The sequence below is a fragment of the Mya arenaria genome, chromosome 16 (assembly GCF_026914265.1).
Source record: "Mya arenaria isolate MELC-2E11 chromosome 16, ASM2691426v1".
NCBI lineage: Eukaryota > Metazoa > Mollusca > Bivalvia > Myida > Myidae > Mya > Mya arenaria.
In genome coordinates, this window is record NC_069137.1 from 26,823,064 (window position 1) to 26,836,621 (window position 13,558).

At 36.0% G+C, this 13,558-nt stretch overlaps 2 protein-coding genes across 2 annotated transcripts in view; both read left to right on the forward strand.

The window, feature by feature from the left end:
- LOC128221341 (uncharacterized) overlaps positions 1–13,558 on the forward strand; it is a 399,999-nt gene that overhangs the window by 55,064 nt on the left and 331,377 nt on the right. The window lies entirely within an intron of this gene.
- LOC128221344 (uncharacterized) lies at positions 3,692–12,613 on the forward strand. Its single transcript, XM_052929942.1, has 3 exons — positions 3,692–3,734; positions 8,406–8,472; positions 9,804–12,613. Exon 3 carries the CDS (start codon positions 9,804–9,806, stop codon positions 11,904–11,906), a length of 2,103 nt encoding a protein of 700 aa, XP_052785902.1. The 5' UTR covers positions 3,692–3,734; positions 8,406–8,472; the 3' UTR covers positions 11,907–12,613.

The window sequence follows — 13,558 nt, forward strand, 5'->3', positions numbered from 1 at the left end:
ATACCCCTTATAAGCTGGGCGAGTTTATAATTTTCCTTATTCATCAAAACAGTTTTTATTGATAAATACCAATAACGTGTAAAAAAATGTTTTGATTTTTTCCTTATATATGCTCTTGTTTATATCATTATACCCTTACAAACTGAAAGTGTATATCAGGATTTCCCTTAATCATCCCAATATGTTCGATGATAAATCCCACGAACTGGTAAACATTTCTTTGAATTAATTTCTCATATATGCTCCGGTTTTTGTATCATAACCCTTATAAACTGTAATATATTATAATTTCCCATATTCATACAAAGCTTAAGTCAAACTTAAACGCACAGTCAACAACATGAAATCCTATGTTTATAACTGTTAGTATTACAGCAACGCGATGTTTATATCCCAAACGATAGCATATAGTTATCTGATCATCCGTCCGTCCATCCGTATGTCCCCACTGTTTCCAACCAATATCCGAAGAATGCTAACACCCAGGGTTCTTAAACTTCAATGTACGTTGATCTTGACCATGATATGGACTTTTATTTTCGAGGTTAGTGGATCGAAGGTCAAGGCCGTGGTGTTTTGATCTTGACCATGATATGGACTTTTGTTTTCGAGGTTAGTGGATCGAAGGTCAAGGCCGTGGTGATCTTCGGTTGATATCTGTAATCAGTAAACATCTTAAAGACCGTTTTGGCACAAGGACCTCAAACTTAGAATTATAATTGGTTATGACCAGCAGATGAACAATATAAAACTTGAGGTCAGTGGATCTACGGCCGTGTTTGTTGTGACCATAAGCTGACTATCGGTTTCCGATTAAAGTCTGATCAACGCTAAGGCCTAGCATCCAAACTTCTTACTGACAGTTTGTCAAAGGACAAAGTGTGACCTTGAAATGAAATTCTGATTTCTTTCAAAAATTGCAGAAATTTTGTATCCAAAAACTTGGTATACTGGTAAATTGCATCTGCTTCCTGTACGTCGCGGCGTCTTTGATGTTTTGCATTTAAAATAATATTGTTCTATGACTTAAATATATGTACAGCCTTCCAGGCGTACATTTTCTAATAAGCTGTTTACATATTTTGCATAAAAGCGTTCTGATGTACCCTGTCAAACATGCGAATCATCACTGCAGTATTTTTACAAATGATAAAAATACATAACATTAATTTGTCAATTCAACTGTGACACGCACACTTATATTCTTATTTTCTAAACAGACGAGTTACAATAATATGAAGATTGTTTAGACATACATTATCTAATCACATGTTTGTTGGAAAACGATCATCTAATAAGCTCTTCATTTTGAAATGAATTATTGCTTTAGTTGTTGGTAAAAACGTATTTTTCTAAACACGACTAGTATGTTCTATAAATGATATAATGCAAATATGATGACTGTATTATACTTTCCAATCGTATGATATCCAATCAAAGAACACGAAAATCTTCAGAAGCGATTGAAAGGGGCTTGAATTGAAACATTTAATTCTTTGGGATGGGGTATTTCGGCATAAATGACTTTTGCTTCGACGAAATGACACCTGACGCAATTAAATAGATATAGATATGTCTCTGTCCTTACGCAGTGTGGCCATAGCGCTCTTTGCCCACGACCATTTTAAAGTCATTTTTATTATAATACAGACATTAATTGTATCCTATTGTGCCCTTAAAGGGACTGTGTCACAGATTGGCACCAAAAAAGTTTTTTTCTGCAAAGAATCTCAGGACAATTATCTAATGGAATGTGTTACGCTTTGATATCATAATTGTAAAAAAAATGTGTCGGAGACCGGGTTCGAACCCACGTGGCCAAATGGAAGACCAGCGTCTTCCTGACTGAGCTATTAAGGCTTACTATCATCGGCTGACATAATTAAGCTATACACCTACCTCGGTAATATCACGTGATAATACCGACTAGCCAATCACGCATAAGGAATAAATTCTACCTGGTAGACATACCCAGTTATCTTTTTAATGGAAATATTCGAAATAATTGCTGAACTTAAATAAATTGTAAACTATGTTGTACTTCAATTAGTAAGTTTCAATGCATTGTATACATCCATGCCAAGTTTATGTCATTTTTCGACAAGTTTCTTTTTTATTCGCTATTTTATCATCTGTGAGGGAGACAGCCCCTTTAACCCATTCCCATTGTTTGAATAAAATTCACGAAACTCACATATTTACCCGCAGACAGTCTTTCAATGTATTGATTTTTTCCAAAAGCACTGCCAAGATAGCCTCCTACGGGAAAGTCTTCAGCCATAGTAAATGATTGTCTAACTGCAATGTCCGTGCGTCTCTGTTGAACAGTTTTGTAACAGACAAGAGTGTCCGTCTTGCACGTGTGTGTGTGTCTGTCTGTGTGTTTGCACGAGAAGCGTTATTTTTGTTGCGTTGTTTCGTTTCTTCAATATTTGGAACGTTCCATGTCACACTGATGCTTCTTTAAGCCCGAAATGAAATACTTCTTTACAGTATCTTTATCAGGGGCGGCTCCAGTTATCGAATTTAGAGGGGGCGTAACTTAGGAGCGTACCCTTTTTATTTGCGGCCAGCCCTCGGAAACAAAATTTATTTTTGTAAAAAGTGTAGGCAGGGGGGGGGGGGGGGGGCCCACAAGAAAATTTTAACAATTTCTAGTACGGGATGGTGCGTTTTTTCTCGTATTGTATTACCTTTTTTCTCCTTTATTGCAATAAATAAACTTGGACGATTTTAGGGGGCGCGCGCCATGTGATCTCCCCTATGAATCCGCTATGGTCTATTCACTTGATTCTTTGGCAGTTAAGTATTTGATTATTGCGAAATAATTTTATTTACTTTCATGTACGGTTACTGATAATTGTTTATATAAGCATCATGCTGAATAAACATACTTTCATTATTCTTTGATTTGTTACATGTAATTAGGTGATGTTTCTTACTAAGTATTCAACAGAGTATACAATCTGTCTTCAGATCCTTATTTTCTGCAGACCATTAGCACGAACATTCGTTTGTACGACTGAGGTTAAGACAATGACGATACATGTATATTATTTGTATGAAGTAAATTATGTTTAAACTAACCACATTGTGAACATTCACCTCATATCACACATGAAATCAACGCCAGGGACTTTTCGTTTGAATATACTCAATTCGGAATAGGAAAATTGCATCCTAAGACAATTCGGTGTTTTGAGTTATTCTATTAGCCTCTTTATGTCACCAGCTAGTTGACGCATGTAGCCATTGCTCTGTTATATTTTGGCTAGCAAGCAGAATGCACAACTCGAGTAACGGACGACTACTAAACCCTATTGTTTCCGAGTGTTATACGTTACCGACCCGGGCTGATGAGAGAGGACAACGTGTTTCATTTCAACTTCAGGGTAACGAGGACGGGAGAGGACATTGAGTGGACTGTTTACGCATCACTTGTGAGCGGAATATTGTTTCGTAAATATTTCAAGTACTGTTTCACATAATTGTTACCGTGTTTCTATGAACTTGAATTGTTAAGAACGCTTCATGGAAAAGTATTAATAAGGGCATTGTGTAAACCTAAGTGTTCTTTCATCACGGAAGAAACATCTTTAACTTGCATTCAGAATTGATCTGAAGTAATAAGTATGTTCTCCAAAATTGAAGTATAAATTGTTGAATCTTAACATTAATTTCTCATTGTCTGAGTGTGTGTGTGTTGGAGCAGTAATCGGATCAAAAGAATACTGGTAAGTCGCATATTATAGGCTTGTCTTGTCATACGTACATGTTCAAAATGTTCATAATTGTATTCATTTAATTTCGCGGATAGGAAGTAAATCTTTGTGAAATTAAGCATAAAAGCGAGCATAAAAAAATATATTTATACATACAAATGTACAATCGTCTAAGTTTAATTTTTGTTTCAATATGGGTGAAAACAGCAGTAAAATACGACATTATTCGCACCATTTCAAACTAGAAATATAACTAAAAAATATTTTCTAGGGAAATCCCCTACCAACATTAAAAAAAAGATTCTGAATAAGGGGCGCAAGTCAATAAGTTACAGTCGTAAGTAACGCCCACGTCAAATCCCTGAACCGCCCCTGGACAGTGTTTTTCTGGGGATATGGGGGTCACATTATTATCAATCCGAGTTTGATGCCAAGTGAAATTTTAACTACAACAGCACACCCTTGAAGCCAACTAATTAGTGTATTCAGATTATTTTATTAAAGATGTCCCCACCACTTTTCGCACAAGGGAATATTTAACATGTTACCATATTAACAGGATTTTCCTCTTTATATTGATTTATTTTCCCACTTATTGAAATATTTATTACTCGTCTTTCAATTTTTAATTAAATCACTCAGTGTAGAAGCAAAGAGAACGACTTAACAAAATACTTATTCGGATTTGATATTGACATTTTCTTGAAACTTTTATTGAAGCATGTCATATACATGTATAACCAGTATAAATACAACAACCGTTAAAGCTGCACTCTCACAGATTGACTTTTATTCAAGCATGTCATATACATGTATAACCAGCATTAATACAAGTACCGTTAAAGCTGCACTCTCACAGATTGACTTATATTCAAGCATGTCATATACATGTATAACCAGCATTAATACAAGTACCGTTAAAGCTGCACTCTCACAGATTGACTTTTATTCAAGCATGTCATATACATGTATAACCAGCATTAATACAAGTACCGTTAAAGCTGCACTCTCACAGATTGACTTTTATTCAAGCATGTCATATACATGTATAACCAGCATTAATACAAGTACCGTTAAAGCTGCACTCTCACAGATTGACTTTTATTCAAGCATGTCATATACATGTATAACCAGCATTAATACAAGTACCGTTGAAGCTGCACTCTCACAGATTGACTTTTATTCAAGCATGTCATATACATGTATAACCAGTATAAATACAACAACCGTTAAAGCTGCACTCTCACAGATTGACTTTTATTCAAGCATGTCATATACATGTATAACCAGCATTAATACAAGTACCGTTGAAGCTGCACTCTCACAGATTGACTTTTATTCAAGCATGTCATATACATGTATAACCAGCATTAATACAAGTACCGTTAAAGCTGCACTCTCACAGATTGACTTTTATTCAAGCATGTCATATACATGTATAACCAGTATAAATACAACAACCGTTAAAGCTGCACTCTCACAGATTGACTTTTATTCAAGCATGTCATATACATGTATAACCAGCATTAATACAAGTACCGTTAAAGCTGCACTCTCACAGATTGACTTTTATTCAAGCATGTCATATACATGTATAACCAGCATTTATACAAGTACCGTTGAAGCTGCACTCTCACAGATTGAACGTTTTGACCACTTTTTAATGTTTTGTCTTGGAATGGGCCAACTTGTTCGTAAATGTCTGAAAACCTGTGTTATAAGACTGCTGATAAAATATGAGATCACAGTTTTTAACATTTATGTTCGAACATTGATGTTTAATGGCTAAAAGCGTTACGAACTTTTAATGAAAAAAACGGCAACATTCTTATCAACTGTGATCTGTTTTATTGTGTGCTATCCTATATGACTGATTTGAAAACACTGAAGCCAAAATCAGCAGATTCTGAAACAAAACAAAAAATGAAAAAATGTCAATTTGGTCAAAATGTAAGAGTGCAGCTTTAATATCATTTAAATCATTGTATGAAGATGGAGCCTTAATTCCGCCTTATTAAGCCCACTAAAATAAAACAGCTAGCTTGTCCAAAGATATGTGTTTTATGAAACGTTTTCACCCCAAACATAACATCCAGACAAAATACATAATGACGTCATCAATTTTATATTTCGTACTTGATGACAAAGCGACGCCATTTTGTAATTTTATTTATTCCCTGAAAAGCATGAAGCGAAACCGGTTGACAGTTAAAACAGGATAACACCATGTGATGTCGATTATATTTTATATATATATATATATATATTATACCAGCGACAAACGATTGATAGATTGACTGTTTGATGTGGAATACTCAATTACCCCCGGGAGAACAATTTTAAGTATAAGGGGCGTATGTAGGCATAATCAAACATTTGAGTATTAAGTGGCTTGACAAAAGTGTACTTAGGAAAACTTGAATATTCGTATGTCCCTTATCACTGGTGTAGTTAGGAAGATTCAAATACGCACAGGGGTACAAATCAACCTTAAGTACCTAATATGAGGGTCAAGCTATCTTATACTGTCTATTTTTGTGTGAATGTGTGAATCTTCGTTGGACGATTGTATCAATCACCTTTGAAGTTTCGACGATTGTTTACTGCTTTTTATTTTACTGAGAATAACAAAAGTATCCATATAGTATCTCGTTATAAGCGGCAGCCACTTTAAATATTTAAGCCGCGAATAACGAGAATATAAATTGATAATAATGTCATCTCCCGGACACAACCCGCCCCTAGGCTATTTCATGTATTTAAAAAATAAATCTTTAATTCGAATAATGTACATCAACGGTTTTGACATCAATGGTTTAAGATACACATCAAAGGTTTTAGATACACATCAACGGTTTAAGATACACACCAATTGTTTTAGATACACACCAACGGTTTAAGACACACACCAATGGTTTAAGAAACACATCAACGGTTTTATATACACACCAACGGTTTTAGATACACACCAATGGTTTTAGATACACACCAATGGTTTTAGATACACACCAATGGTTTAAGATACACACCAATGGTTTTAGATACACACCAATGGTTTTAGATACACACCAACGGTTTAAGATACACACCAATGGTTTAAGAAACACATCAACGGTTTTATATACACATCAACGCTTTTAGATGCAAATCAACAGTTTTAGACACACATCAACGGTTTAAGATACACACCAACGGTTTAAGATACACACCAACGGTTTAAGATACACACCAATGGTTTAAGAAACACATCAACGGTTTTGTATACACATCAACGCTTTTAGATGCAAATCAACAGTTTTAGACACACATCAACGGTTTTAGATACACACCAACGGTTTAAGATACACACCAACGGTTTAAGACACACATCTACGGTTTAAGATACACGTCAACGGTTTAAGATACACACCAACGGTTTAAGATACACACCAACGGTTTAAGATACACATCTACGGTTTTAGATACACATCAAAGGTTTAAAATACACACCAACGGTTTTAGATACATATCAACGGTTTAAGATACGTACCAACGGTTTAAGATACACATCAACGGTTTTAGATACACATCAACCGTTTTAGATACACACCAATGGTTTTAGATACACATCAACGGTTTAAGATACACATCAACACTTTAAGATACACATCAACGCTTTTAGATGCAAATCAACAGTTTTAGATACAAATCAACGGTTTTAGATACACATCAACGGTTTTAGATACACATCAACGGTTTAAGAAACACATCAACGGTTTTAGATACACACCAACGGTTTTAGATACACATCAACGGTTTTAGATACACAGCAACATATTTCATTACTCATTGTTTGTTGTTTTCGATAACGTACACAAAACAATTAAGATGATAATGTATTTGTTTCAGACTCAATACATTGTCTATTTACCATAGCCAGTGCAACACAAAACTTTCCAAAACGCACCTCTACTATTGCTTTGCTAATACCTTAACTTTAATTTATGATAAGTATATGCATATTTTGACAAATCAATAATTTCTTGTTGTTAAACATTTACCCTTGCCACCGATGGTTATTTCCTCGAATACTGCTATCCAACTAATGGTGGTGTTGATATAGTTGGTGTTGGTCGTGTTGGTGGTTAATGTAATTGTGTTTGGTGTTGATGTTTTTGATCGTTTTGGTGGTGTTGGTGTTTCATGTTGTGTTTGTGGTTGTGTTGGTTGTTGTTAGGGCGTTGGTGGTTATGGTGGTGTTGGGGGTTGTGATCGTATTGTGGTTGTGGTGGTGCTGGTGGTTGTGATGGTGTTGGTGTTGTTGGTGTTTAGTTGTTGTTGGTGGTGGTAGTGGTGTTGTTAATGGTTGTGATTTCGGTAATGTTGGTGGTCGTGGTATTGATTTCGTTATTGGCTTTGGTAGTTGTTGTCTTTTTGATGTTGTAGTGGTGTCGAAGGTTGTCGTGGTAACGGTTGTGTCTGTCATCCAGACGGTGTATAGATGTTTTGGCGGTTGTGGTGGTGTTTATGTTTGAGATGGTTTTGCTGATATTGGTCGTGTTAATGGTTGTGATATTATTTGTCTTGATGATTGTTGCAAAGTATGTGACACTATTGTCAAATAAGTATGTCACATTTCCGCATTATGTCTCATGGTGTTATAAGCAGCCTTTAAAATGTATATTTGTTTGTTTTATTTTTCAGGGACAAGCTCGATTATACCCACAGGTGTTTGACTACAAATAGCAGAGGTCACAGGAAACTTCTAAAGGTGAGCTAAGGGCAGCTATTAGGTTTTGCATAATGTGAATTAGTAGGACAACATGACGTCAACGAAAGGAAGTTTTGCACTAGCGTTAGTTTAAAATATGTAAATATTGAATGGTTGTATTACACGCACACAACGATAATTGTATGATAGAAGTATAGAAGGCGGAACGAAAATGCTTTCATTGTTGTTTTTTCAGCATTTTTAACGTTTCTGCAAAAGGGAAACGGAAATTATTATTTTTAAAAAACTCCTCAAGAAATCGTGAGGTTTATACTCACCCGCTAATAACCTGATACCATGGGCATTTGCATTGTTCTTACCAATTCATAGAAATGATAGAGACGGATGATCGTTCCAATTCCCATTAGTGGCACAAATGAGCATGCGAGATTTATCATGTGTTTCCGGTCCCCATCAAAAGATAAGACCTAATTGCACGCGGGTAAGCCGGTAACGAGGCCTGCCGAGCTACTGGCCTAGCAGAGTGCTCGCGGGTGGGAATTGTCGATCTGGACTGGAAAAACTGATTTTGTTTGCATACCTCAAAATATCAATTCGTGGAAAAATGACATTTAAGACGAATGTTTGTACATTTCACCAATATGCGCGTGCGACGTTGTTTACTTACGTCATGAAGCGTTGTGATTTCAGACAACAATCGACGTCAAATAGTTCTTCTAAAATAGTGTTTATGATAATTATGTGTTTACAATTTTAATTGAAATTCTTGTATAGTAATATATTTAATTGCGCGTTATTGAAATGACATAATTTACTTTTTACTTAAACCAATGCAATAAAAGAAAATAAGAAGTGGCGCGTTGTTGCGTGTGATTCATCTTACATAGAGGTATACGACGGGTTTTTTAAGCACTGGTCACATGACCGGATACACAGGTCCGGTATGCAAGAATTATAATTATTGTATACATATTTTGACATCAAAACATCAGTTATATATTGCTGCTAAAATTTTCAACCTTGCCACGGATGTGTTTTTCTTCGAATAATACAATGAAACAAAAATGTAAACGGTATTTACTTTTTTGCACCTCTAATACATTTACTTGATTTTCTTGGTCATATATTGTCGTCGTTCAAAAATCTTAGAATTATCATATATATCGTTTAACAAACCGTTGCATTTTGTTCTTAGCTTGTATATATACCATACCGTATACAACGAGTAAAATATGACTGTAAAAATAATAATCATTTATAATATACATGGTCTTTTACACACCTCCATAAACGTAAAACTGATAATCGTATTGATGTACAATTCATAATAAAAAAAACACATGCCGTTAATTTCTCCACGTGTGTTACAGATGGACCGTGATCTTGACCATAAAGCCTGGATGTCGCTCCGCCTGTCTCGTGTACTGGACGATATTGGCGCCAACCGCCAGGTGGTAAAAAAAAGGCGGGAAACCTTCCTGTTGCGAGAGGCTGTAGACACCATAAGAATAAAATTACTTGGTTCAAACGTTACGTGTTTCCATTTCGGCAGCCAGTCAGAGGGATCTACAACGTTAGGGATGAATTCTGATATTGATCTGCTTTTATGCGATAATGACACCAACATCATGTCTAACTGGTTAGACTGGGAGGCCGGGATGCAGAACTTTCTAATGGTGAAGGAGGAATCAACTCCGCCACAACACTACTGGCTACAGTGGATCAGACCAGACTCTCCAGAACCTGTCAGATATAACGGACAGAAAAATTGCTTACCACATATAGATGGACGAGTGTTTGTAAGTAATAAAATATGGCAAGATGAAGGTAAACGGGTATATGGAAATGAATTCATATGTAGTGGTCCTTCAGTAAGTTTCTCTGAAGAATGGGACTTTGTTAATGCTTTCAAATGTGAAGTTATGCCTCCGGAAGTTGACCGATGGTTTCACCGTCCCAGGCATGGACATTGGCCTACACCGGAAGTGATGCAGGCTGCACGGGAATGCTCTTGTTTTCTTGTGCCTGATGGACATTTTGAGAGTCTGAATGAAAATATTGAATGGCGATTATCACCAAGCCAAATAGAAAGGATTCTTGTTTTTAGTTTTACAACAGTGCAGTTAAAATGCTATGTTGTCTTGAAAATGATAAAAAAATATATAATGGAACAATATTTAAGTCATCATAGTAAACTAACTTCGTTTCATTGCAAGACCGTTATGTTCTTTACAATCGAGAGAATATCCCGAGAGGAGTGGAGAGAAGATCGGCTCATAGGGTGCATAGGATATTGTTTGCAAACACTGGATTTTTTCTTGATGAAAGGTTATTGTCCACACTATATTATTCCTGAAGTGAACCTATTCGAAGGAAAAATCACACGCCGATACCAACTGTTATTATTGGGGAAGATAAAAGAGAATTTAAATAATAATCTAATGATACTGTACGATTTACAGTACGATAGCTTAGGACAAAGGTTTCGCAATCCTACCACCGACATGTTTGAAACACGATCAACAATTTGTAGGAAGATTGATAATGTTTTAGCAGGCGACTTAATAAAACAGGTTAATATAAGGTTTTTAGATGTGGCGGTGGATAATGAGTTAAATCCTGAAAAGTATCTGCGATTATTTACTGTTTTATCTATTATACCTGAGGATGATTACATAATACATATATTAACTCGTTATGAGCGACGGGTAATTTCAGTGTTAAAGCCACTCATTTACTCCTTCTTAGCATCAGTTACTTCGTCATTTTACATACAACATGAACTTCAATTCACACCAGAAATATTTTATTTCTACGAACGTTCTGTTGACACTGACGTGACGTCGAGCAGATTGAAACTAGCCTCTATGTTATACTGCCGGGGGGATCTGCTAAGGGCGGCAGACGTGCTGCATGACGTTGAACGTAGATTTGACGGAAACGTGCATGCTGTGTGTGGGTGTGGGAAAGTGTGGGGAGATGTTGAGAGGCCAACGTTAATACATGATAGCACTACACACGATTGGAGCTACGGTGATGCTATACGTAAAGTTGCTCTATGCGTAAGATTTACCCGTTTGGAAGCATTCTGTGTTCCTCCTTTTTTATTATTTGAAATGAACAGGGCAATGAATGACGATGTTCAACACAGAAAAGGTAATCAACTTATATGGATGGACAAGGCCGTTGTAGACTCTAAGTCATACCTTTTCTATCTGCAGTATCTTACCTATGGTGGCATGGGAATCCGCCTGAGACAGTTAAATGCATTACGAAACTTAGAGAAATGTAGAAGCTTGGAAGAATTAAGAAACCTGTACCACTATGAGACTTATTTCAACCTGGTGGGCCACTGCTGGGAGATGGAGGGAGACCCGGCAAAGGCGCTAAGATTTTACACATTTTCAATTTTTGTCCATCCGAGAAACAACGCAGCCAACTGGCATTTCAGAAGACTGACAGGCAATGTTTAGGAAGTGTGATGAATTGATATTGGCACAATTATGCAAGTTATTTCATGTTTTTGACTAGTTAACTATACCGTTTTGCATATTGGTGCATGTTCTATGTTTTTTAATTGTCAGTTTAATAAATATATGTGCGATAAATGAATATAAAGAGAACGGCTAGTTGTTGTAATTATAACACTGGAAACAAATAACTATGCAGTCAATGTTTAGAAATTGTGATGGTTTGATTTTGGCATACGTATGCAAGTTATTTCAAGTGGTCGACCAGTTAACTATACCTAACTGTGCTAATTGATGCATGTTCATACTTTCCGGAACATTATCATATAAAATCTATCTTATAGCGTCGTATATTATTCAATGTAATGATGGCCAATTTGACGGTCGCATATTGCTATGTGTACTGATGTTTGGTTAACTTGTTTATGTATTGACAATATCGCACGAAACTTGTAGTATTTTAAATACAAATCCGGTCTACATATTACTTAATGACTTATATGTTCACCATTCCTCGAATGACATGTGAAGGTGTTCCATTTCATGTGTAAATTAAAGATAGAAATACTCTCCAGAAAGACAAACATATTGAACAGATGATAAGTATTAAATATGGCAACGCCTGATTCAAAATCAAACATTTTAGCAGAGCTGATATTAGTACTTTTGAGTTTATATTTACAATGTTCGACTCACAGATGGGCAGGGTCCCACAAATGGGTGTGATTCCACAAGCTGCCAGGTTTTAGTATATGTTTAGCTTGATCCCCACAGACGTGCATGTTTTGAAAATAAATTCAAACAAACGGGCAGGTTTTGTTTTATTTTAGTCCAATTGCCATTAGCGAGAAGAGACTTGGTTTTCACATTATCTAAATATAGTATATTTCCATGACATTCATTGCAGCTGTTATAAACAATTGTCGTACAGAGCCGTACATTTATACTGACGTCATTTCCGATTTATTCTTTTTTTGCGTCATACCGGAAATCATAACAATCAGAAATGACGTCAGTTGATTTGACGTTCATGGGGGCATTAAACGATGACAATAAACGCCTTCATGTACTCGTGAAAAGGTCTAATTGCTCATGCTTGTTAATAAGAGGATACATTCAAATACAAAATGAAGGTATACCTATTCTAATCGTTTCTACTATGATTACCTGGATACATAATAAAGGTTTTTTATGATGAATATACAAGCGAAACAAAAGATGCGCAAAATTGAGTTTATTGTAGGGAACCTGTCAATTTTCGTAGTGTGGCCGGTCCCACTTTGAAAATGTATCAATCATTTCAATAATTAAAATAAAATTTTCTGAATAAATATAACCCTTTAAGTAATTGCGATACTGTCCTCAACAGACACGGTTTTAAATTTTGCCACCAGAGGAGCGCTCTTCGGGGCGCATAACAATGTGGATGGAGGGGCTCATCGCCCCCTCCCCTGAAACCGCAGTGCTCTTAAAACTGATTTATCTTTCATTGTTCTCATATTATTACAATACCAAAACCCAATCGGGCACGACGGGCATGAACGTAAACCTTATTTGCTTTTCTTTCTGAAATAAATAAAATACTACCTACAGGAGAACGACAACATTAATTTTGTTAAGGTATCCGTTGTAAAATTACGTTTCTCATTGTATCG